This window comes from Perognathus longimembris, chromosome 17 (genome assembly GCF_023159225.1).
Source record: "Perognathus longimembris pacificus isolate PPM17 chromosome 17, ASM2315922v1, whole genome shotgun sequence".
In the NCBI taxonomy this organism is placed as follows: domain Eukaryota; kingdom Metazoa; phylum Chordata; class Mammalia; order Rodentia; family Heteromyidae; genus Perognathus; species Perognathus longimembris.
The window spans coordinates 5,336,088-5,362,339 of record NC_063177.1 but is presented as its reverse complement, the minus strand read 5'-3'; the positions used below and the strand labels follow the sequence as shown (position 1 = coordinate 5,362,339).

The window sequence follows — 26,252 nt, the reverse complement described above, 5'->3', positions numbered from 1 at the left end:
CCACCAGCACCAAGCTCATTTTCCTTTTTTGAAGAATTTTTTTTTTACAGAACATAAAATTCTAGGTTTATATTTTCTTCCAGTCCTCAGGATAGTTGTTTGGATGGTAGCTCAGGAGTAGAGTCTGAGATCCAAGGATAGAGATTGGAAGCTAGCCTGGTCAGACTCTTATTTCTAATTCACCAGCAAAGGACTAGAAGTAGAGTTGTAGCTCAAGTAGTGAAGCTCTAGACTTGAGTGAACAAGCCAAGCAAGTATAAGAATGCTTACACACACACACACACACACACACACACACACACACAATTTCAAGCCAAATATGTTGGTACATACTTGTAATCCTAACAACTTGGGAGGCAGAGGTAGGAAGAACATGAGTGTATCAAAACCAAAAATATAAGCAAGAGCTCAAGCATTTGCCTATTATGTTTAAGGCCCTGAGCTCAATCCTTAGTTTCACAACAATTAACAGTTATTTACTAGAACAGCCAGTTTGAAGAAGTTGGCATTAATACATTCTGGAGACACAGCAATGAAAAAGAGTGACTGCTTAAACATTCTATTGGGCAAGGTATGCACCACAAGTTAGACTGAGCATCATGAGTTCAGGTGGGGTGTGGACTTTAACCACATTTAGATGTTTCCCGAGTTTCACAGATGTGACTGTTTTGCTTTTCCCTTCTTTTCATTAAAACAAACAGGCAAACAAACAAACGTAACAGGAGAAGTACAGATTCTATTTGGGCATCATGAATCTCTTCAATACTTCCTTGATGACGAATTACGCCCAGGCCAAGCCAGGGCCCATCAACTTCCTCCCGGCCATCACCTCCCTGGAATCGAGCTACAAGGACCGCTTTCCACATCGCAACCTGACCCACACGTTGAGCCTGCCCTGGAGGCCCAACACCTACTACCGCGTGGCCTCCGACTTCCCGACCCTGGGCGCCTACTGTGCCCGGGCGCAGCGGGTGGGCGAGAGCACCGCGTTGCCCTTCGTGTCCAACAGAACCACGCTCTTCACCAAGTACACACATGACGACTGGTACAAGTCCAGCTACGCCAGCTTCCAGGAATCCAACACATTCAGACACAACTCTGAGAAGCTCCGAGTGGACACTTCCCGCCTCATTCAGGAAAAGTACCAGCAGATCCGGAAAACCCAGGTGGACACCACCCAGAACCTGGGGGAACGAGTCAACGACATCGCCTTTTGGAAGTCTGAAATCATCAATGAGCTGGATGAGATGATCGCAGAGACCAATGCCCTGACCGACATAAGGAGACGGCTGGAGAGGACATTATCCGAGACAGAAGCCCCTCTGCAGGTAAGGATGAGGGCTGGGCACAAAGCCCACGTCCTACGCCGGTGGTGGTCTGCTGAGTGACTTTCTGAACTGCTTTCTGTATCAAATCTTGCTTTATTACACCACCAGCAGCAACCTCTCGTCCATACGCCTTTTAAGTGGGTTCACTGTCCCAAAAACATTGCTATTTTTAATCACTATCTAGAACCACCATTGTTAAGAAGAAATTCTGGCTGCATCTGAGAGGAGTATTGAACTCAGAACTTGGAGCTTGTTAGGCTGATTTCTATCACTTGAACCATGCCATCAGGCTGGTTATTTTGAAGATGGAATCTCACAGACTTTTATGCCTGGGGTTGGCTTTGAACCACCAACCTCTGGATCTCAGCCTAAGATTTCAGGCATGATCCCCTGGCAACCCCTGGACATGCAGAGTTTTCAGGGGGAATGCCATCTCCTCATCTCTTAAATGGGAGGCTTTGCTCACTGCTGGGACTAGATTAGGAAGGAAACTAGTTCTATGGCACATTATGTTGCTGCTCCGTAGCAGCAGTTGTCCACTGAGACTGCTTTAGAAGATGGAGGGATTTCTATTGGGTAGAACAATGAAACTGAGGGCTGGTAAATGAAGCAGCTTTTCAATGCATTTTGCCCAGGCTTTGAAGTGGGTTCCTGTTATCTCTGACCTGTGGGGCCCTCAAACCCATTCTGCCTTCCACTATTGAAAGAGCACAGTCCATATTTGAGGATGTGCAAACCAGACAAATTATTTTAAAAGCTGCATATATCGTGTGTGTGTGTGTGTGTGTGTGTGTGTGCGCGTGCGCGCGCGCTGGCACTAGGGGTTTCAATTCAAAACCTGATGCTCTTGCTCAGATTTTCTTGCTCATTGCTGGTGCTATCCCACTCGAGCCATGCCTGTAGCCTGGCTTTTTGCAAGTTAGTTGGAGACGATATCTTGTGACTTTTCTTCCCAAGTTGGCTCTGAACTTTTGATCCACCAGATTTCAGTCTCCTGAGTAGTTAGGATGATGAGTGTGATCTATCAAGGCCTGATTTGTGTGACTTATTCTCTTGTGAAAAGCATTGATGGTAGACTTTTACCATGGCATCCGCCATATAAGAGCTTAGAAGAGGCTGGGTATGGGTGGCTCATTTCTGTGATGCTAGTTACTCAGGAGGCTGAGATCTGGGATAGCAATTTGAAGCCAGCCAGGCAGGAAAGTCCCCTTGAGACTCTTACCTCCAATTAACCACTCAAAACTGGAAGTGGAGCTGTGGCTCAAAGTGGTAGAGCACTGGACTTCAGCAAAAGGAGCTCAGGGACAGCACCTAGTCCCTGAGTTCAAGCCTTATGACAGGGGCGGGGGTGGGGGTTGGGGGAGAAGGGGTTAGAAGACCTAGAACTTGGAGGTCTGGAAGTGTGAGGATGGTTGAGCATCTTTGAATGCTGCCATTTTCTTTTTAATTATTTCCTCTCTACTAACTGCAAATACCCACCAACACATACAGCTCCAAGATCCTGCAAAAGGCTGCTAGTTCACATATGCTCTCTTTTTTAAGTAATTAGTCCTGAACTGCTGACGAATCTGAAATCCTTCTATGCTTTCTCCCAACACTGCCTTCAGGGACTGAAAGTCTCCTCAAAATCACAGCCACTACTCTCTCTTTTTTTTTTTTTTGGCCAGCCCTGGGCTTTGGACTCAGGGCCTGAGCACTGTCTCTGGCTTCTTTTTGCTCAAGGCTAGCACTCTGCCACTTGAGCCACAGCACCACTTCTGGCCCTTTTCTGTATATGTGGTGCTGGGGAATTGAACCCAGGACCTCATCTATACAAGGCAAGCACTGTTGCCACTAGGCCATATCCCCAGCCCACAGCCACTACTCTCTAACTTCATTTCCACATGAGATTTCTGTATCTTCTCTTTGCTGGCCTTTCTGTAGTCACAGCCATCAGTGACAGGGTTAAAATGTGACTTTGTCTCTGCTGTTGGTATCCAGATGTTTTTGTGTGTTGGCACACTTCACTGTAACCATCACTAGGTCCTGGTTAAAATTAGAGTTAGTCACCAAAACAGTAAATCTCAAAATGGCAAAATATAGATAGTAAGTGAATGTAAAGAAGATGGTTAAAGCTTAACAATACAACATCAGTTAAATCAGTAAGTGACCATCTTTGGCCCAATTTGGGATGATGAGCCCAATAGCAGCCAGGACTGGCAAAGAATAGCAAATGGACACTTGCATATGTTCTCTGTTGGTCTGGGGATAGGTAGAAATTTCCTGAGAAGTTATTTAGTAATGTATGCTAAAAATTAGTAGAGTCTTCCAAACTCATTAATTGTGCTAATAAACGGAAATTATACCATCAAGAGTTAGATTCCAGCCAGGTACTAGGAGCTCACTGCTCAGGAGGCTGACATTTGAGGGTCAAGTTTTGATTTCAAACTGAGGTAGACAAATCCTGAAGACTCTAATCTGTAATTAACCAGCAAAAAAAAAAAAAAAAAGCCTTAAGTGGAGTTGTGGCTTGAGTGAAAGAATCTTGAGTGAAAGAAGCCAAATGAGAGCGTGAGGCCCTGAGGTCAAGCTCTAGTAGGGATCCATATGAAAGATTAGCGATTTCCTCAAAGATATGATTCAATGATACTCTATCAGAATTACAGTGTATATGCTCTTAGAAAAAAAGCTTCTAGAAAATTTAACATTATGTGGTATTTCCATGTAATGAAATAGTTTTAAAAAGCCTTTAAATAGCTACATAATGTTCATTCGTACATAACTTGTCGTTAGCAATTCATAATGTTTTTCATTGGAGTCATTAACGCTGTGTCAAAAAATGTTTTATAATCTGGCTCTAGTATTTAATATCAATCTTAAAAAGTATAATATAAAATTTATAAGGACACCGTGGACTGCATTTTGTTAAAATTCATGAATGAAGCACTGATAGGATTATAATCAGATCATATCTCAATGTTTTTTAGCCAGGCTGAGAATATGGCCTAGTGGCAAGAGTGCTTGCCTCGTATACATGAGGCCCTGGGTTCGATTCCTCAGCACCACATATACAGAAAATGGCCAGAAGTGGCGCTGTGGCTCAAGTGGCAGAGTGCTAGCCTTGAGCAAAAAAGAAGCCAGGGACAGTGCTCAGGCCCTGAGTTCACGGCCTAGGACTGGCCAAAAATAAGTAAATAAATAAAAAAAAATGTTTTTTAGCCTTAGTAGATCAAAGCAGTATTTTTACAATCATGTAACTAAGACATTATTCCTTAAACAATGATCACTTGGATTTTTGGCTCCACAAACATTTTGATATCAAAGAGAATCATATCTTCCTCTCTTCAGGAGTAAATATTTGGAAATGATATTCTGAAGTCTGTGTTTCATGCTATCAAATTATTTCTCTTAAACTAGTTTTTCCTTATGCTAATTGGTGGGGATTAAGTAGATAGTCACTTTTTAAAAATATCAATTCTCCTTAGGATTGTTTTCCTAAATTATTTTGAAATGCTTTTTCTCTTTTTTAACTAGCAGCAAAGAATTATTTAGTTCTTACAGCCTTTTCGTGCTTGATTCCCACAGGATGGCTTGAAGAGCTGACTTGGGAGTATTTGTTGACTTTTTTTTGTACTAGAGCTCACCTTACTGCTCAGGTAATCACCTTAGTGCGACCTTTTCACTCAGCTGGTGCTCTACTATTTGAGTCATGTCTCTCCAGTCCTGTATTTTGCTGGCTAATTGGAGATGGAATCTTGCAGATATTTCTGTCCAGGCTGATCTAAAACCATAATATTCCAGATCTCAGCCTGGCAGATTACAGGCATGAGCCACCAGTGCCCAGCTTATTGGCTACTTTTGAAATAAGAACTACTAGTCACTGAATGAGATCAGTTGGTATTAATATATTCTATTTTTTTGGATGTGTTATTTAGGTCACCCGAGAATGTCTATTTCATCGAGAGAAGAGAATGGGAGTTGATCTAGTTCATGATGATGTTGAAAGAGAATTGTTGACAGTAAGTATGGAGGAAACATAGTTAACAACAGCAGCACTGTTGGAAACACGCTTAAGATACAGAAATACAAACAAGGTAACAAAGCCACTTATAAAGGCTTAGCCCATCTAGCACTTTTAAAGTAAGTTACACATGGATTGAGAAATTGCACAATACAGAAAAGAACTGAGGAAGAGTGAAGCTTTTAGCTCCATTGGGCAGAAATTGGTGTCAACTTTGGAGTGTTTTAGTCATTTATTACATTTCCTCTGACAACAGTCATCCCACACTATAATACACAGAGATACCAAGTGCCAGTGGCTCACACCTGTAATCCTAGCTACTCAGAAGCTGAGATCTGAGTATCATGGTTCAAAGCCAGACAGGGCAGGAAAGTCTGTGAGACTCTTATTACCAATTAACCACCAGAAAAGCTGGAAGTGGAGCTGTGGCTCAAAGTTGTAGAGCACTAGCCTTGAGCAAAGAGTTCAGTGACAGTGCCCTGGCCCCAAGTTGAAGCCCCATGACTGACAAAAATAACAACAACAAAACACAACACAAAGACATGTCTTCAAGATTAGAATCATATTGCATTCATGGATTTGAACAGTGCTCTCTTAAAATTTTCCATTTTTCCTTGTCACAGTTAAAAATTTGTTACTTCAACATCATCAGCAAAATGAAAGGAAAAATCTTCTTTAGTTTTTTTCCTGTGATGGTCCTGGGACTTGAACTCAGGGCCTGGGCACCATCTCTGAGCTTTTAAGCTCAAGTCTTGTGCTCTACCACCTGAGCCACAGCACTACTTCTGGTTTTTTGGTGATTAATTGGAGGCAAGGGTCTGACAGGTTTTCCTGCCCTGTCTGGCTTCAAACTGTAATCCTCAGATCTCAGCCTCCTAAGTAGCAAGGATTACAGGTATGAACCCTTGGCACCCAGCTCCCTACTGTAATTTTTTTAAGAAAGACAAATAACCCACCTTAAAAAATGGACAAATGATCAAAATTAACAGTTCTTCAAGGACAATATACAATGGACCCATGGACATATGAAAAACTACTTGCTATGACTGATCATTAGTAAATGGATATCCCAATGAAACACAATAAAACAGGACTACATCGCCTGGGGAATGGAAAAACTGAACATAGCTAGTGGGAATTTGGAAGTGTTCTAGCCTCACACACTTTGGTGGGAATGGAAAAGGGACAGCTACTCTGGAAAATGATTAAATCTACAGTTATCATCTGATCCAGTAATTCTACTTCCAGGTGTCTAGCCACAGAGAGAAGAAAACATCTGCAGCCACAAACACTACAGGAATGTTTATAGCAACGTCCTCCAGAGCAGGCACTCAGTTCAAATGACCCACGTATCTATCAGCTAGTGAGGGGTAAATAGTGGAGCACTGGCAATCAAAAGGGAAGGCATAGCTGGCACGGACAGCTCATGCCTATAATGCTAGCTACTCAGGAGGCTGAGATCTGAGGATTGTGGTTTGGAGCCAATGTGGGCAAGAAAGTCTATGAGACTCTTATCTCCAATTAACCACCAGAAACCTGGAAGTGGAGCTATGCCACACAGTGTCACAGTGGTAGAGTGCCAGCCTTGAGCAGAAAAGCTCATAGCACCCAGGTCCTGAGTTCAAGCCCCATGACAGACCAAAAAAATCAAAAGGCATGAAGTGCTGGCTGGTCACAGGCCATGCTTGGAAACACATAAATGGACAAAGCTGACCTTGTTGGACACTGATGGCTCATGCATCTAATCCTAGCTATTCAGGAGAATGACATCTAAGGATTGTGATTAGAAGCCAGCCCTAGCAGGAAAGTGAGACTCTTATCTTCAATTTACAGTGAAAAGAAAAAAAGGCTGGAATTGAAAGTGTGGCTCAAGTGAATGAAAAAGCCAAATAAGAGCATTAAGCTCTGAGTTCATGCTCTAGCTTGCATGTGCACCTACACACACACACACACACACACACACACACACACACACACACACACACAGTCTCCCAAGTGACATAAGCTAGTCTCTTCAGACCACAAGTGGCATGGTTTATTTCTGTGAAGTTGTATTTCTGTGAAGTTGTCATAGTAGGGACTATTTCTAGAAACACAACGTAGAATTAGGCTTGCAAGGGGAGCGAACAGGAACTTGCTTTTTGTGGGAAGGTCATGAAACTGTTCTATGTTTTGTTCTGGTGATGGGCTTAGTAAACTCTATTGAACTGTGTACTTGAAACAGAAGAAGTATATGGGACACAAACTCTATCTCAAAGAAGCAAGAAACATTGCTTTAGAATCTCATATTTTCCAGCTCAGTGGCAGAGCTTGCTTTTTCTTACCAAGTGGAACCTGAGTAGGCATTGTAGCACACACCTGTAATCTCCAGGCAGAAAGTCAGCAAAACCCTCATCTTAACCAGTAAGCCAGTATAATGGTATCTGCCTGTCATCACAGCTACCCAGAAAGTATAAATAGAACCATCAGGCATCATTTTGAAACCCTACCCTAAAAAATAATCCAAAAGCAGTTGAGTGTATGGCTCCTTGGTAAAGTATCTGCCTAGAAAGTGCAAGGCCCAGAGTTCAAGCCCCCATACTGTCAAAAATAAAAATATCACAAAAATTGAACCTGTAACTAATGAAGGAGAGTGCTTTGGTCACTGATGAAAATTTTAAGTATTGGATGTACCCAGTTACTTATTCATGCATATATATAATACATGTAATAGACAGTAATGTAAATATTTACATATTGTGTGTGTGTGTATGTGTGTGTGTGTGTACATATATTGTATAGATCTGGAGGTAGTCTTTTTTTTTTTTTTTGGTACCAGTCCTGGGGCTTGAACTCAGGGTCTGGGCACTGTACCTGAGCTTCTTTTGCTCAAAGCTAGCACTCTACCACTTGAGCCACAGCTCTACTTCCAGATTTTTCTGTGTATGTGGTACTGAGGAATCAAACCCAGGGCTTCATGCATGCTAGGTAAGCAAACTACCACTAGGTCAAATTCCTGGCCCTGTATAGATCTAGATCCAGGACCCCTAATGCCCCTGCCTTCTGTAAGCTTTGCTCTTCTGGCAGTTGTGGGCAGAGCTTGGTCCTGTAATCCCCTCCACTGTAGAATTTCAAAGCCATCACAGCATAGGACTACATGTATAGATATATACTATTGCAGCCCCCTCTGAAAGCTCTTGGTTTTAGGCTTTTCCTGTTCTCATAAACCCTTATGCCTCCAGCTATCTGTCACTCAACATAAATTTACATTTAAAAATTATCATTCAAGGATTAAAAAAACTATCACTAGCTGGGTACTAGTGGCTGATGCCTGAAATCCTAGCTACTCAAGAGGATCCACGTTTGAAGTCAGCCCAGGCATGAAGTCTATGAGACTCATGTCTCCATCTAGCCACCAGAAATCCTGGAAGTGGAGCTGTGACTCAAGTGTTAAGAACTCTGTCCTTGAGCAAAATAGCTCAGGGACAGCATCTAAGACCTAAGTTCAAACCCCAGGATCAGTGCACTCCCCCATTAAATGCATTTCCCCAGTAACTGCCCCCCCCCCAGAATTTTTGCTATGTATCTTGTATATTAAAAACACATGGCACATTACATAAAACACACTGAAATTTTTTATATGATACTTTCTACACTGTGCCCCATGCATCCAGTGCCAAAATGTCTCTAAGCACTAACACACACACACACCAACACACACACATGCATACATACACACACCTGTGTGCACCCCTTCCCAAGTATTTGAGACAGAGGGAAATTGAAAAATGCAAAATAAATAGAACAACTCATACTGATGAGATTGTGAGAAAACTTGGTAGCCACAATTGGGGGGATTTAACTCATTTTCATCATAATTGAGAGTATTTAAAAGTAGAGCAAGGCTGTTATGATAGGCACATTCAATATTTTTATTATAAGTAATTCAATAAAAGGCAACAACTACATAGGCATATTATAAGAAAGACTTCATAACAAAAATAAGAAAGTTGGAAATATAAAAGTAGATTGGATGGATTTTGACAACATAGAAATTATGAATGGGGCTGGGGATATGGCCTAGTGGCAAGAGTGCTTGCCTTGTATATATGAGGCCCTGGGTTCGATTCCCCAGCACCACATATACAGAAAATGGCCAGAAGTGGCGCTGTGGCTCAAGTGGCAGAGTGCTAGTCTTGAGCAAAAAGAAGCCAGGGACAGTGCTCAGTCCCTGAGTTCAAGGCCCAGGACTGGCCAAAAAAAAAAAAAAAAAAGAAAAAGAAATTATGAATGTTCTTATAAAAAAATTCAGGAGACTTAGATCTAGAGATTGAAGTTCCAGGACAGCTTGGGCAGGAAAATCTGCAAGACCCTTATCTCTAATTTATCAGTAACAAAGTCAGGCTGGAGGCATGGTTGAAGTGGTCAAGTGCCAGCTGTGAGCAAGTTTGCTGAGCAAGCATGAAGACCTGATTTCCAATCCTGGTATCAGCAAAAACAAAAACAAAAAATACCCCCCAAGAGAAAACAAAGACAAATATTATAAATAAAATACCAAGGCAAGGGTCAAATATATTGGGTTAAATATATTTATAACATATCTAATGGACTATGAATTTTAAATATACTAAGAAATCTTACATTTAATAAGAAACAAATAACAATGGAAAAATAGATAGCGTAAAGAGCCAGTTCACCAAAGGTCAGAGAGTTAGTTCACCAAAAAAAAGGTGGCTGGATTCATCCCTGCCAGCCTTCAGAGGCAGGCAGGCTGTGTTTGGTTCTGGGAGGTTCTATCATGTTAGCAAGGGTTTACCCCAGCAGTGGAGGCTGCCTAATGTGTAAGACAAGGAAAGGCTCTGAAGGATGATTTGATTGTACTTGACAAAGCCTCAATAAAGGCATACTTCAGAAATGTTTAAGTATTTATTAAAATCTCAATAAATAAGCAATAATGTTCACAGAAGTATTGTTTAAGGTCATAGGTCAAATATAAAGTAAGTCCCTAAAATTGTAGCCATGTCTCAGCTTGTTAGTATAATTTGCCTATGTCCTATTAGAAACAAATCACTGCATCATATTATTATATTATGTAGTATTATAATATGAGGGTGACAGTTAAAGTGTAAAGTTATTTTCTTGCTTAACCTTGGTTTTCCCAGAAACCAAGTTTTCTTGGTTGAAGAATTGTTCCATTGCTGACTTTGGATGGTCTCCTCAGTAATGAAAGTATTAATATTTTCTTCTTTGTCTTAATTGAGTAGGAACTTGATACTATTCTGTGCTGCCAAGAGAGAATGAAGTTGCACTTGGATAAAGCTATTGCTCAACTTGCGTAAGAGCTTTACCTCTCTTTCTACCACTGAAACTATACTCTGAAACTATACTGAAAATCTACCACTGAACTATACTTATGCCTGCTGTGCACATTTCTCTTAGCTTCCCATCAGAACACACACACTGTTTGCAGTCCAAGGTTAAGAGGAGTCATTGGAAGATTTGCTTTTTATTTCTTTTTGAAAGAAATAATTCTGAGCTGGGCACCAGTGGCTCACACCTACAATTCTAGCTCCTCAGGAGGCTGAGATCAGAGGATCCAGGTTCAAAACCAACCTGGGCAGGAAACTCCCTGAGACTCTTCTCCAATTAACAACTAAAAATTAAGAAGTGGAGCTGGGGTTTCTGTGGTAGAGCACCAGCCTTGAATGAAGCTAAGGCTCTGAGTTCAAGTCCCAACACTCTCTCTCTCTCACACACACACACACACATACACACACACACACACACACTTACTTCTGAGATGCTATGGCACAAACTGCTCTCCTCACTTGAGCTCTGTTTAACTCAAAGGACTTTGATTGTTTGCTAAGAAGTCAACTTACACAGGGGCAGCCATTGTAGCAGTGAAGTTATTAGTCGTGTTTATTCTCCATGCTCAGTAAAGACCCACCTGCTCTGACTATAACATCACAGCATTCCCTGGGCCCTGTTGCACCATATTACTTCATTCTCAACTTCCTAGCTCAAACACCAATTCCTCAAGGGCACTGGGTTCTTGCCTGGCAGTAGTTGGCACTGTTAAATACCTCCTGTGATATTTCATGGCATGGGTGGGAGGTAGTGTGGGGGGAAGAACAACAGTCAATGAAGGTATTAAGTAAACCTAGGTTTTTGTCAGACTAGAAAAAAGTGTTGGCTGAGCCTGTGGCCCAAAATAGCCAGGGAAGGCTTTCATTCCTGCTCATCCACACCTATTCATACCGCTTCAAAATTCACCAAGGCAGATAGTGTGCCCCCATTCCACCTTACAAATAAACATCTTTAGCTCTGACAGACCAAATGATTCACCCATGGCACTGGCTGTATGTGAGGGAGGGCTCCTGGTGCGGTATGGACTCTTCCAACTTAGGACCATCTTTCCTGAGTGTTTCTAGACTCTCAGGCCCTTGGTAGACCCTAGAATCACAGAAGAGATTAAGATCACTGTAGCTACATTGTTACCCAAAGACTGTATACTAATGACTCTTAGCATCTTATTTCTAGCTTAGACCCCTTTTCCAGATCCCAGATATCTACTTAGTATCTTCAGGAGAATGTGTGATGCACAGGCGCTTAGTGCATCAGCTGAGCTGTCCTTTCTCCACATCTGCCCCTGCCTCTGCCACCACAGGCGATGCATTGCATTATTCCAAGGACTCAAACTAAGCTCTCTCTCCTTTGATGAGGTCCAATCCCATCAGAGATTCTCTTGGTTCTCTTCCCTCGTCTGAACAATCCCTTCAACTTCCAAGTCAATGGCTTCCAGTTTTGCTTAGGAAAATCAGACTTTTCCCCCCTGCATGTCAGGATGCTCCTTATTCTAAGTCTTTTCTCACTGCTAACCTGGGGAGACTTTGCCTGACATCTCATTTCATATCTTAACTCCCACTCTGGGACCCCAGCTTCCTGCTGTTTATTTTATTGTTCTTCTAACGACAAGAACTGCCTGTTATGCGTATTATCTGCCTCCACCCAGGAGGACATAAATTCCTCAGAGAAGTTTCTGTCTTGTCTGTTGATGTGTCTGGGGCTTGCAGAGCTGGGCCTGGCAGAATGCAGGCACTCAACATTTCTTCTGGATGATTTATGCCATGAGCAAATCTGTGGTTTATCTGTTCCTCACTTCCACCCCCACCCCGTCACATGCCTGTCCCTCATCCTGGACCCATGACTTTGGGAGTGAATGTGAGTCCCCTTTCTGCCTGGTAGGCATTTCAGAGCTCACTAAGGGTTTCTTCCCTCCCAGTAAAGGAGCTGTGGGACACAGAGCTAGGATGGTCATCCCATTAAACACAGTTAATTCCTGTCTTGGAGGTTCATTTTGGCCCTGGGTTTACCTCTGCTGGTAAATGTCTATGCTGCAAGAAACAGCAAGCTCATCAGTGGTGGGAGGGAGGCATGGGTATAAGTGACTCTTGGGGACTTAGGCCCAAAGAATAGAGAAGAAGAGAGTAAGGAAATCAAGAAGAAAGGGATGGAGGAAAGGAAGGCACAGACCCTGCCAGGCTATCATAAAGCAGCCTCCTGTCTGGACGGTTGGGGTAGGTTACGATGTTTATGTCCACCATCTACCTAGAGAAGGAAGGGGTCTCTACCTAGAGCAGGGTTGGGGTCATATGAGGTCTGAGTGGCCATCTCCATTGAGTAGCAAGGTTGAACACTGTGGGAATGAGAAGCATGAGATGGTCTCCCCTTAGAAGGACATCCCTCCGCCTTTTCCTTACAGGAAATCATTGACTGTGAAACTTCTTTGTCCCATTCTGCTGCAGCTCTAACAGAGGAGCCCAGCATGAGCTGGAGAAGGACCTGAGTGACAAACAGACAGCCTATAGGATAGATGACAAATGCCACCACCTGCGCAACACTTCAGAAGGCATCGCCTTCTTCCGAGGGGTGGAGAACATCGATGCCACGTAAGCCGGGCACATAGGTGACAGAATCACCCAAGACTGGGGGATTTATAAAGAACAGAGGTTTATTTGGCCTGTAGTTCTGGAGGTGAGAAGTTCAAAGCAGTTAACTCCTGGGGAGGTGTTTTCTAGGAAAGCATAGAAGGGTAAAGTCTACTGAAAGGGTTAAGTCTGCTGAAGAGAAAGGAGAGGTAGGTTTGCTTTTATAACAGGTGCTTTGGGGAAAGCTAACTCACTAGCATGAGAATGAATTCACTCTCTCCAGTAGGGTATCAGTACAGTAGAGGCTGTAGCTCAGCAGGGTGCTCACCTAGGACGCAAAACCTCTCGGACTCATCCCTGTTATCTTCTGAAAACTAAGGCATTCATGTATTTTAAAGGCTTTATCCTTTTCGGGCCTGGAGTTTCAACTCAGGGCTGTGTGCTTGTTTCTGGCTATTTTGCTCACAGTTGGCACTCTACCCCACACACCATGACTCCAGCCTGACTTTTTGCTGGTGAATTGCTGATAGAATTTCCTAGACTTTGGGGCTGGGAATATGGCCTAGTGGCAAGAGTGCTTGCCTCGAATACATGAAGCCCTGGGTTCAATTCATCAGCACCACATATATAGAAAACGGCCAGAAGTGGGGCTGTGGCTCAAGTGGCAGAGTGCTAGCCTTGAGCACAAAGAAGCCAGGGACAGTGCTCAGGCCCTGAGTTCATGGCCCAGGACTGGCAAAAAAAAAAAAAAAAAAGGAATTTCCTATACTTTGCTTTCCTAGCTGGCTTCAAGTTTGAATCCTGCAGATCTCAGTTTCCTGGGCAGCCTAGGATTACAGGTGTGAGCCACTGGCTCCTGAGAGGACTGTATATAGACACGGGTTCATAGTTGGCAATGATGGCGCTGCCACTCTGTAACAGAGCATTGTTTGTGAGTTACTAAGTAGGTAGCCATGGGCTAAATATTTGTGAGTTTGCATGCTACATAGGTTACTTTTTGCATGTCTTGAAAGTAACCTTTTGCTTTTGAACATTGAGATGGCTCCTCATTTCCAGGGGCTTGGTATACATATGACTGAAATGGACACCTTCCTTTGTCCACCTTTTGGTATACTCCTTAAGAATCTTTTCTGCAGGCCCTTGGCTTAGGTTCACTTTTGCCCTCCAGCCAGGTTGGACCACTTTCCATGTCTCTACCGGAGGCAGGATGGGAGAAATGTCCCTAAGCCTGTCTCTCCAGAGCTGCTATGGACCATTTATTTCTTTCTCTTTACTCTTCGCTTTTGTGATGAGGGTTCATAGCGCATTGTTGCTTTCAGTCTTTGACGGCTCCTGAGGTTGGATATTCTTTCTTAACTCGATTTGGGCTGCCCTGGCACTTTTGTAATGACCCTTCATGCTTCCCCCTTCCTCCCTCAGAAAAATGGCTGAACAGTTATAATGTATACAACTCCATAAGCAACAATTGAGGGATGTTCAAAATAAGCTTTGCTCTGATTTTATGCAGTGAGACTAGGATCGGGGATCCTGGGGTTGGGGATCTCTTTCACAAGATGAAAAGTGGCCCGCTGCCTACCATCATCTAGGCTGAATCCTCTCCACTACCTGCTTCTCCTTTCCTGATTTCAGGATCTCCGTGCCTGAGTCATGGGCCAAATTTACGGATGACAACATTCTCCGCTCCCAGAATGAGCGGGCAGCCTCTGCCAAGATGAGAGAAGAGACAGAAACCTTGCTGACTGTGACCACCAACGAGATGTGGAATCAGTTCAATAAGGTGAACTGGTCCTTCACCAAGCGCATTGCTGAGATCGGAGAAGCTAAGAGCAAGATTCAGGTCCACTTAGCAAAGGTAAATCAGCCATAGCTGCTGTGGTGTAGGCTGACAGGGATGCGGGGGGGGGGGGGAACCCTCCGGGACCCTTGAAACTCTCACCACCCCCAGAACAGAGCCAAGTGGCATAGGATCTCCTGGCCAGGCAGAGTAAGAGAAATTAAAACTGCTTCAAAGCGGGCTATTTATTTCAGCCAGGCAGCCAGGTGTCAAAATTAAATAGGTGTTCATTGATGTATAGAACACAATGAATGCACTGTGTAGGGAAAGGTGTTTTAGTATTTAGTGGAAACACAAATATTATGATGAAAATTTAATGAATCACTGTATAGAACTAGGAAATGAGTTTATTATTACACCATATGGTTGGAATATTTTCTGTTCAATCGTTTCAGACCCCTCTTCTGGAATACAGAACCAAAGGCAGGAAACTGTTACATAGTTCAAAGTGGCTCTGATGATGCAAATTTTTAAATGCTCTGAGGCTAAGGGTTTTATAATGGTAATAAAATGGGCTTGTGTAGAAGTCGCATATTTCAAGATAAATAAGGAACTTTACTATTGGTCTTAGAGCTCCTATTTGTGTAGATTATACTTCATGTCATTGAACTTTCCTTGCCTTTTCTTTTCTTGCCTTACCTTGCTTTTCTCAGCTTTTCCTTTCCATTTGTTTCTTTGCCTTTCCTTACTTTTCCCTCCCCTCTCCTCTCCTCCCCTTCCTTTTCCTTCCTTCCCTTCTTCTCTTCCCTTCCTTCTCATTCATTTTCTTTCCCTTCCTTTTCTTTTAGTCCTTCCTTCCTTCCTTCCTTCCTTCCTTCCTTCCTTCCTTCCTTCCTTCCTTCCTTCCTTCCTTCCTTCCTTCCTTCCTTCCTTCCTTTTCTTTGTTTCTTTGAATCTAGGTCCTCATTCTCTCATTTGGCTTCTTCACTCATGGCTGGTGCAGTGTGGGTGAGAAGCCCTGATTTGTAGCAGTTGCCAATGACTGTGGTGTAAACCCTTTCTCTTGGGCTGATTTCAAGCTATTCATGTGCCAGCACTGTCTGAGACTCAGACAGAGAAGCCCGTGATGAGCTTTCCAGGGCAAGCTGCAGCCAGCACCAGCACCAGCACCAGGGTCTCAGGGAATCTGACCTCCAGCTCCCCAGGGTGGGGCAGGGCGACACAAGCCAAGCTCCAGGAAGTTGATTCTCCTTCCCACAGATTCTGCAGGAGATCTTCCAGACAGAAATGACCATTGAGTCCATTAAGAAGGCCATCAAGGAGAAGTCGGCCTTCCTGAAGGTGGCCCACACCAGGCTGGACGAGCGGACCAGGAGACCCAACATAGAGCTGTGCCGAGACATGGCTCAACTACGGTAAGGCACTTCACAGGAGAAAGCTGGGGCCAGCCCTGAACTGGCTGCTCATACGCATCAAGGAGGAACCTTTTAAAAATTATTATTATAAAGGTACTGACAGAGAAGATACAGTGACAAAAGTCAGGTAAGGAGTGCATTTCTTTTTGGACAGTATCACCCCTTGCTCTCTCCCGGTTTTTCCCTCCTGCCCCATCCACAAGTTGTATAGTTCATTTTCCACATAGTGTCCAGTGGGTATCACTGCTGCATTTGTTCATCCTCTGTCCCTCCATTGCTCTGCCTCCCTTTACCCTCCCAAAGACAGATATACAAACAAGGCAAGAAAAAAACATGAAAACAGCAACAAAAAAGTTTTGTTTCCATTTCCTGAACTTCATTTCAATAAATATTATTTTATATGATCAGAAGCACATAGGAATTGTACTTTTGTGGAAGTTTCTTTTGAAAGATATTTTACTTTACTTTTTTTTTACATTTTATTAGTATCAATTAATTGTACAAGGGAGTTTCATTTGACTATGTCCATATAATATACCTTGATTAAACTCACCCCTGCCATTGCTCTCCCTCCCCAAAGCAATCTCAGTAAGCTTCGTTATTCACTCTCCTCACCCTTTCCTTTCTCCTTCTCCCCTCTCATGAGTATCTTCCACCCTAGACATGACCTGCTTTGCAATCCTGTCCTTTGTTGGAAGTGCTGATGGAGGGGCTGAGATGATGGTGCAGCTGTGGGGATGGGGGATAGTGATGGCCACCTGACAGTGAGATGTGTTTAACATCACTGAACTGCACACTTAACCATGGTTAAAGTGGTAACTGTGATGTCACATTATGGTGAAGTATATTTCACCAGGGATCAGTAAACATTGAGCTCATCCAGAGACTTCCAGGTGGCATATGGGTTTCCATGTACCTCCTGGGAGATACTGGAGTTTAGAGTTTCCAAAACGCCTCTCTTATAAGCAGCAGAGGTAGCTGGTCTTCCATGTACTTCCATGTGGTATTCATCAGAGAAGGAACTTGCAATCAATGCCACTGACCTGTCTGCAGACATCTGTTGTCTGTGGCCTCTTGTGGCTTGCATATCCACTCCTACCATTGAGAACACCCTACTGGGTCTCCTTTAGGCTTGTTTCAGTGTGTTTTGTTCTTGGTAGAAATTTAAATTGCCTTTCTTTACATACTTGGCCCCTCCACACCTAGTGGGAGGAGTCAGATTCTAGTTTTTTAACTATGGAACACTGTACACATTTTACTATTATCTAAAAGGTTCTTATTAGGAAGGACTCATAGGAAATTGGCCAGGATTTTTTCCTTCTATCTCAGTCATGTTCTGGCTTCTTTCCTTAGTACCTGCCAGTCTGATGCTGCTTCTGGATTCCATCATGGTTGCTCTTGTTATGAAAGGATGCTCCTTGTTGGAAGTGAATCAAATTGAGAGCAGCTAGAGAAACAAGGTGCTTTTGGAGAGGCCAGGAGCCTGGCCTTCTCCTCGTCCTGTGGTAGTCTTCCCTTAGCACCATCTACCAATGAAATTAGTGGCATCTTGAGATGGTAGATTTCTTGTTGAGAGGTCAACAGTTGATGATGGTGATGATGATGTGATACCACCATTATGATGACAGTGATTATGACAACAATATGATTATGGTGATAGCGATGATGATGATGATGATGATGATGATGATGATGATGATGATGATGATGGTGGTGGTGATGATGATGGTGATGATAATGATAAAGACAATGACAGTTATAATAAAAGCATGCAAATAATCATGGTTCCCATTTCTCAACCTTGCTCTGTGTAGGGCACTGTCCTATGCACTTTATTACTATATTTCATCCAATACTTCCATTTTACAAATAAGGAAACAGAGGCAGAAGCAAATTGAATAGCTTTCCCAGGCCGTACCTGGTGGCAAGAGACAGCTAGAGATGGAATCCTGGCCTGTCTCACTGCAGATGAAAGCATATTAAGAAAGAAGAGTTGGGGCGGGGCATGAGATGTCAAAGGTCAGCTCTATTCAACTAAAACCGTTTGCTTCTGTGTCCCTGGGACTTGGTATTTATTGTATAATGCCTTTCTTAATCCCTCCTGTATACCTGATCTCATTTGACCTTCTAATTGTCATTCTGAGATGAGATGACTAAGTTTAACCTCTTTCTCCCACAGGGGATGAGACTGGGGGCCCCGGAGGTGACTGTTTTGAGGATAAACTCTATTAGTGGGTTGTATGCATGTGGTTTGCACTGGACACCATGCAGCATGCATTAGAACCTCGGCCAGCCCATGACTTGTGATGTTCAGGCTTCAGGATGGTGTCAAAGGTGGCCCAGTCACCATCTGGAGCAGTGGCCAACAAGTTACACTTATTGTAAAGTAGCCTTTATATTGGATTTTTTTTTCCCACCTGAACACATCACAGCTTAAGATAAGCTGAGCTGTGACAATTGGTAGGTTGGGTGGGCTGAAAATATTTCAGATAGGCTATCTCCACTTTCCCCAAGATTTCTCAAAACATAGGCCCAAATTCTTGTGAGTTGAGACTTTGTACACAAATGCCTTTCTTGTCTGGACTCTCTGGCTCGCTGTATCCTAGTGGAACTCTTTTCTAGGCTCCAGCTAGCCACACAGACTTTTACCTAGGATTCTTGTTTCTCAAAGTAGGTTCCCTAGAACCCTTCTCCCTACACAGCCTGTTATTTGGAATCCCTTAGCCTCCACTCCAGAGCCAAAAACAGGCCCAGCATGGCCCATCTGGGCTATCTCTCTGCTTCTGAATAAACTGCCAGAGAGAGAACACCAATCTGGCTATTTGTGATTGGACCATGCAAATATTGTATGCAAATATTGCTGGAGAGAAACTGAACTGAAGTTTCACATGCCAAAATAAACCTCTGCAGAGTCATTAAAAGGAAAGCTAGAAAGCCAGGCACAGTGGTTCACTCATGTAATCCCAGCTATTTAGAGGTGGAGATTAAGTAAGTTCAGGACGAGCCAAGGGAAGAAAATGTTATCAAGACCTCCATCTCAACAAAAAAAATGCTGGGTGTGGTAGTGCTGCCCTGTCACCCTAGCTATTGGGGAAGAATAAATACAAGTATCAAGCAGAAAAGGAAAGACTCTACCTGAAAAATAAAGCCAAAAAAGGCCAGATGACTAGGATCAAATGGTAGAGTTCCTGACCAATAAATGCAAGGTTCTGAGTTCAAACATTGGAACTGCCTCTCTGAAATGCAAAAAGACCAAGGGAAGCCAAAGTAGAAATAATTCTTTAGATTCCCATTAGACTAACACGGATTTTTGTTTTCAGTTGGTTTGTTTTTGCAGTTCTGGGCTTTGTGCATGCTACACAAATGCTGTATACCCTTGAACAATACTCCTAACCCCAAAGAAGGTCACTCACAATCCTACCTTCTCAGGAAGATGAGAGCTGACTATGGCAATTCAAAGCCTGCCAGAGCAGAGAAGTCCCTGAGTCTCTTACCTCCAATTAACCAGCAAAAAGCCAGAAATGGAGCTATTGCTCAAATGACAGAGTGCCAGCCTTGCGTGAAAAAGCCAAGCGAGATTGTGAGGAGCTGAGTTCAGGCTCCAGTACCAGCACATGCACCTCCAAAAGCAAGTTTTGACTAGCTGTTTAATATGACCTTGGAGACCCTCACAGCTTCCTCAGAGAGGTGGAATCATTTTTGTTCTTTTCTCTTCCCCCTCTTTCCTAACTAAACAATTTACTTTCTCTTTTACTTCCTGTTGTTTCCTGGTATATCTATTTCTTCTGCTCCTTTAAGGACTTTCTGACAAAGCTCACTTTTGTGTTTCAAGATTTCTTATTAGTCTCTCCTTGCCAAAATTATTTAGGATTGTTATCTGGGAAGAGGATTCTTGGCTTTTTCCAGTCTGTCATTCTGAAAGCATTGCCTTGGCTGTTTAGACTAAGAAAGAACAAAGATCATAAAATTGGGGGGATGAGAACAGAGAAAAATTGCTCTTTCCCTTTCAAGACTTCTATTTTCATTTAAAATGTACTTAACTCTTTCCAAATGTGATTCCAAATCTCCCTGGTACATTTGGTGGGAAGCCAAGCAGGCTCTGCTTCACTTAAATAATCTTGGTATTTAATAACAAATAAATAAATCTATGGTAGCTTTATTTAAACTTAAATGCAAAATAATTTTAGGTCTGTAATTACAAAAAAAAAAAAACACAAAAATGAGGCCAGGTGCCAGTGGTTTATGTTTGTAATCCTAGCTACTTAGAAGGTTGAGACCCAAAGTTCATGGTTCATAGCCATCCCAGGAAGGAAAGTCCATGAGACTCTTATCACCAATTAACCACCAAAAAATCCAGAAGTGGAGCTGCGGCTCAAGTGGTAGAGTGCCAGCCGTGAGTAAAAAAAGCTATGGGACAGCACCCAGGTCCGGAGTTCAAGCCCCAATACTGTTGCAAAAACAAAACAAAATAAAAACAAAGAAAGAAAGAAAAGAAAAAACCAGAGTGGCTTCAGCAAATCAGTTGTCTGTAGTCAGCTCAGAAAAGAAAACTGAAGTGGAATGTGGCCTTAAGCCTTTTATTATTCCTTTTGTAAACATCAGTCTTTTAATGTATATGCTACGAAGCCTCTCATACATTTTTCTCCCCGCTAGCCCAGCATTTGTCTTGGAGGAGCAGAGACACATATATCACTTTGCTCTTTTCCTGAGCTTGCTTTCCAGGTTCCTTTTGAAGCCAGCGAGGGTGGGAGAGGATGGGCAGGCCAGGGCCCAAGACACTAAACAGCCCACCGCCATAAATCTCACACAGGCTGCCTCCACACCCTCCTCAACGGATGGTGATTTGCTGGAGTGACATTTCATACCCTGGGATCTTTTCAAGGGGCTCTCTTTTTAATCTGACTTTCTTTAAACAACAACGACAACAAAAATATGCTTTCAGATGAGATCTCAGATTTTGTGTTTATCCTCCTCAGCCCAGTGGAACTCGGGCACAAAATTTTTCATTCCTTTCCTTCCCTGTTGCGAGGGAGAACGCAGTAACTTTTCAGATGGAAAGCGATGCGTGGCCTGGAGATGTTTCCATGGCTTATATTTTTTATTTTTTTTTATTCTAACAGCTGATGTGGAGCCTACTTCTTTACAGTATTTCTTGGCACAGGGGACTAGATCCAAGGCCTTGTGAATGCTCAGCGGGCTTGCTACCACTGAGCTACAATCCTAGTCTTGCTACATTTCCTAGAATAACCCTGAGCTGGTGTTTTTCCTGCCTCCACCTTTGGAGTGCTGGATTGTACCCAGTCAGTGTGGGACCTTTATGTATGTTCTCTCTTCCTCTCAGGCTGGATTCAGAGGGGTTTGAATGTGATTAATTCTTCCATGTTCCTTCCTGCCTGCTTTCCCTTCTGTGTGTGTGTGTGTGTGTGTGTGTGTGTGTGTGTGTGTGTGTGTGTGTGTGTGTGTGTGTGTGTGTCCTGGCGCTAGAACTTGAACTCAGGGCCTGGGTACTGTCCCTTAGCCTTTTCTGCTTAAGGCTAGTGCTCTACCACTTAAGCCATAGCTCTACTTCTTCTTTTATTTATTTTTTTCTTTTGCTGGTTAATTGAAGTACAAGTCTCATGGACTTTCCTGTGCAGACTGGCTTTGAATTGAGATCCTCTGATCTTGGCCTCTTGAGTAGCTAGGAATACAGGCATGAGCCATGAGCATCCTGCCCTTCACTTCCTCTATGTCCTTCTTGTCAGCTGTCCATGGCCTTTTGCCTATATTAATAATTTTCAATGGCCAGCGAATGATGCTATAAATATCCAAATGGCTCTTGGAAGGGAAAAAGTTCCCTACCCTTGGAGTTTGCTCTTTATTCAACAAGTTTTTTTCCCCTAAATGTGTGAGCTGTAGGAGGGATTTCAGGAGCAAAGTACCCCACAAATGTGAACAAGGCCACCTCAGAGGGAGTCTGCTTTGCAGAGTCTGTAGGACAGACCTATGAAGGAGATAAGCCACACAGTCTGTGTGAGGAGCTCAGAAGGGTTGATCTTTGAGGAATATACAAATGAGGGTCAGGACCTTGGGGGGACTAGAAGACTAACCTCTGTTAGAGGTTAGAGGTTAGAGGACTAACCTCTGTTAGAAGGAGGAGGAGCCAGCTCACAGTGACCTGGGCTGAGAAGACAGCAGAGGATGGCCCTGAGGTCAGAGGACAGGCAGGCATGGTCAGGGCCAGGCCTGCAGAAGAGGGAGGGAAGGGAGGCTCTCTGGAAGGCAGGCTTGACCAGACTTGACGAATGAAGGACATGGGAACAAAAGAGCAGAGATGAAGGACGATAAAACTTTTTTCTGGTCTAAGCGTGCATATAAGATACAGGTGGCCTGGCTGCTTGGGCCGTATCCACCTCATGCCTTATCTCTTCCCACCTCCAGGGCTGAGGCTGGCCACTCACTGGCTCCTGAGTGCATCTGGGAAGGTGGCCCCAAGGCCCACACCACTGTGCCCAACCATGGTGCCTCCCTGGTAGCTGGGATGAGAGGCATGTATCTTCTCACCCAACTATTGCTTGGGATGAAGTCTTGAGAACTTTTCCTGCCAAGCTAGCCTCAAACTGTGATGCTCTGATCTCTGCCTCTCAAGTAGGGAGGATTACATGCTTGCACAGCTATGCCTTTATCACAAGGAGCTGAGAGGGTAGGGCAGGAAATGGGACCCTCATCCTTAGTGCAAATGCAGAGGCTCTGTCTCCTGTCAGCTTCCTAGAGAACTCAGTGTGGCTTGTAAATGCAGTTCATCAGTCTTCTAGGCTCAGTTTCCTTTTCTGTAAAAACAAGGAAACTGGGCTTCATGACCTCTGATATTTCTTTTTTCCCCCAGACCTTGGAATTTGTGTGTGTGTGTGTGTGTGTGTGTGTGTGTGTGTATTTGTATATATATATATCTTATATGTTATTTTATATAAATATAAAGAGGCACATAGATACTATATCTTTGTGTTCCTCTCTTAAGAGCACCGTCTTTTTGTAGCTACAAAGTTCTGTGAAACTATATGCTTACTTTGGTAGTAACTTTAACAGGGTCTGGTTGGTTTTATTTTTTTCTACTATCGTGAAATCTTTTTCTATTTTTAAGGATGTCTATATCTCTCGCTATTTGCTCAGAGTCACTGTTTCTCTTCCTATTTCTGTTTATGGTTACAAACTCCATGCAGTCTGCTATTAATTGAATTCCCCCAAATAAAGATAGTTTTAAGTTTGCCTCACTGGTTAAAGTTTTTATAGCATAGCCATCCCTCATTTTATAGTATTCCCTCACCCCTGGAGGATGGCTGGCAGGACTTATTTTGCGATTCTAAGAACCCCAGATGTGTAGGTCCCTGATATAAAAAGGGAGGGGGCAGTATGTGCATAGAACCTAAGTGTATCCTACCACATACTTTCATTCATCTCTAGATAACAACTCCCAAGACCTCTACAATGTCAATGGTTGTTCTGTGGTAACTTTTGGAGAATAATGACAAGAAAACAATTCGGTACTGTTCAGAATATTTCCCCCCGAATATTTGAACTCTGTGGTTGGTCGACTCAAAGGGAAGCCACACCTGCAGAGACAAAGGGATGCTGCTGCTTAGGGTCTGACCACAAGGTCAGAGGGGGAAATAATGAAAACCTTTGGCTGGCAGCTGGTCCATGAACACTATAAGGCGCCTCAGTTTCCTCATTTGTGAAATGGAGTTTCTACTTCATTAGTGTCATTATGAAGATGAAGTTGTCTGATGACATAAAGTACACACATGGTAAAGCAGAGAGTAATAAGCTTCTGTTATCATTGTTGCCTTAAAAAATTGATTCCTGATCTTCCCTTACATGCCTTGAGGAGAGAGGAGGCCATCCTTGGGATATTACTGGCAAAAAAAGCCCTCACTTAATTACTCTGTGGGAAGAGAAAGACTTTCTAGATATAAACACTTATGGAAGAATTCCCAAAGGAGCAGGGCCATTTGGCTTAACTAAAAATTGAAATCTTCTGTATCACAAAACAGAAACAAAATTAAGAAGCAAACAGCATTTTCAGCAAGCATACTAGTAAAAAAGAAACTGAACATGTCTAATACTTCCAAGGCATTATACAGTGACCAAGAAAACTACCCATAGGAAAAGGAACAACAGATATAAGAGACAAGACTCATATAGGAACTGAAAAATAACCTACAAATATTTAGCAAAGGTTCACTAATCCTATCCCCAAAAATATGAAAACTAAACCAATGTTGAGTAATTTATTTAAAGGTTTGATAGATTTGCTATCTTAATGAAAAGTGTGTGATTAAAAAAAATTGTCACTCCATAATTAGATTTGTTGCAATGTTTAGAGGTTGATGTACTGATTTCCTATATTGTCATTTTGTATTTTGTGAAAATTTATTTTTAAAGTAAAAATATGAACCTGGGCACTGGTGGCTCACGCTTGTAACCCTAGCTACTCAGGAGGCTGAGATGTGAGGACTGTGGTATGAAGCCAGACCAGGCAGGAAAGTCATGGGGCTCTTATCTCCAATCAACCCCAAAAGGCCAAAAGTGGAGCTATGGCTCAAGTAGCCCTAGCCTTGAGCACAAAAGCTGAGGGACAGCACCCAGACCAAGTTTAAGCCCTGGACTGGCAAAAAGAAAAAAAGTACAAATATGTTGACTCTGGAAATCTGAAGTCTCACTCAGGCTAGTGCTGGAAGCAGTGAGAGTTTAATTATCATCTTTCTAACTTGCCCCTCTGGTGGGATTTGTTAATAGGTCTGGCAGAATTCTAGTCACTGACAATTGTTGGGTGACCTTCTCAATATTAAAATAATTTCCAAGGCGAAAGTAAATTAAAAATATTTTTGTGCCAGTACTGGGGCTTGAACACAGGGCCTTGCAATCTCATTTAGCATTTTTTGCTCACAGCTCGCACTCTACTGTTTGAGCTATACTTCCATGCATAGATTCTTTTTGCTGATTAATTGAAGGTAAGAGTTTGCTTAGGCTGGTGTCAAATTCTGATCCTCAAATCTTAGCCTCCTGGGAAACTAAGATTAAAGGCACGAGCCACTTCAGTGCCTGGCTAAAGTAAATTTATTGGTGGTGGTGGTCATGGGACTTGAACTCAGGGCCTGGGCACTGTTCCGAGCTCTTTTGCTCAAGGCTAGCGCTCTACCACTTGGAGCCACAGTGCCACTTCCAGTTTTCTAGTGATTCATTGGAGATAAGAGTCTTGTGGACTTTGCTACATGGGCTGGCTTTGAAGGGCAATCCTCAGATCTCAGCCTTCTGAGTAGTTAGGACCACAGGCATGAGCCATCAATGCCTGGCTTGCATGTGCCAACCTAACCTGCTTGTTTCCTTGTCGTGCAGCCTTGTTAACGAGGTCTACGAGGTGCATGACACCATCCAGACCTTGCAGCAGCGCCTGCGGGAGGCAGAAGACAGCCTGCAGGCACTGGTCCACACCAAAGCCACCCTGGAGCACGACCTGGCCGTCAAGGCCAACACGCTGTACATTGACCAGGACAAATGCATGAGCATGCGCAGGAGCTTCCCCAGCACCCTTCGGCTGGTCGGCTTCTGCTAGGGGCCCTCCCCAAGAGAGATTTTGATACTTCTAGAAACAGGACAGTGTCCAAGCATTTAATGGAGTGCTAATATTTTCACATATTAAAAGGATCGTATTGTGACAGAAAATATAACCATGGCTTGTCTTGCAGCATCTTTGCTTTGTGTCTAAATGTTAATTTTCTGCTATCTTACTAGGCGTATGGGAAGAATATAAAGAAATATGACCAGTCTAAAAGAAAGGGTCAGCAG

The 26,252-nt window shown here is 43.1% G+C and overlaps 1 protein-coding gene across 1 annotated transcript; it reads left to right on the top strand.

Moving 5' to 3' along the window:
- Positions 1-749: 749 nt before the first annotated feature.
- Tekt3 (tektin 3) lies at positions 750-26,019 on the top strand. The gene is made up of 7 exons (XM_048366000.1): positions 750-1,328; positions 5,243-5,326; positions 10,572-10,642; positions 13,116-13,259; positions 14,868-15,090; positions 16,273-16,427; positions 25,803-26,019. The coding sequence occupies exons 1-7, from the start codon at positions 750-752 to the stop codon at positions 26,017-26,019; spliced, it is 1,473 nt and encodes a 490-aa protein (XP_048221957.1).
- The last annotated feature ends 233 nt before the right edge of the window (positions 26,020-26,252 follow it).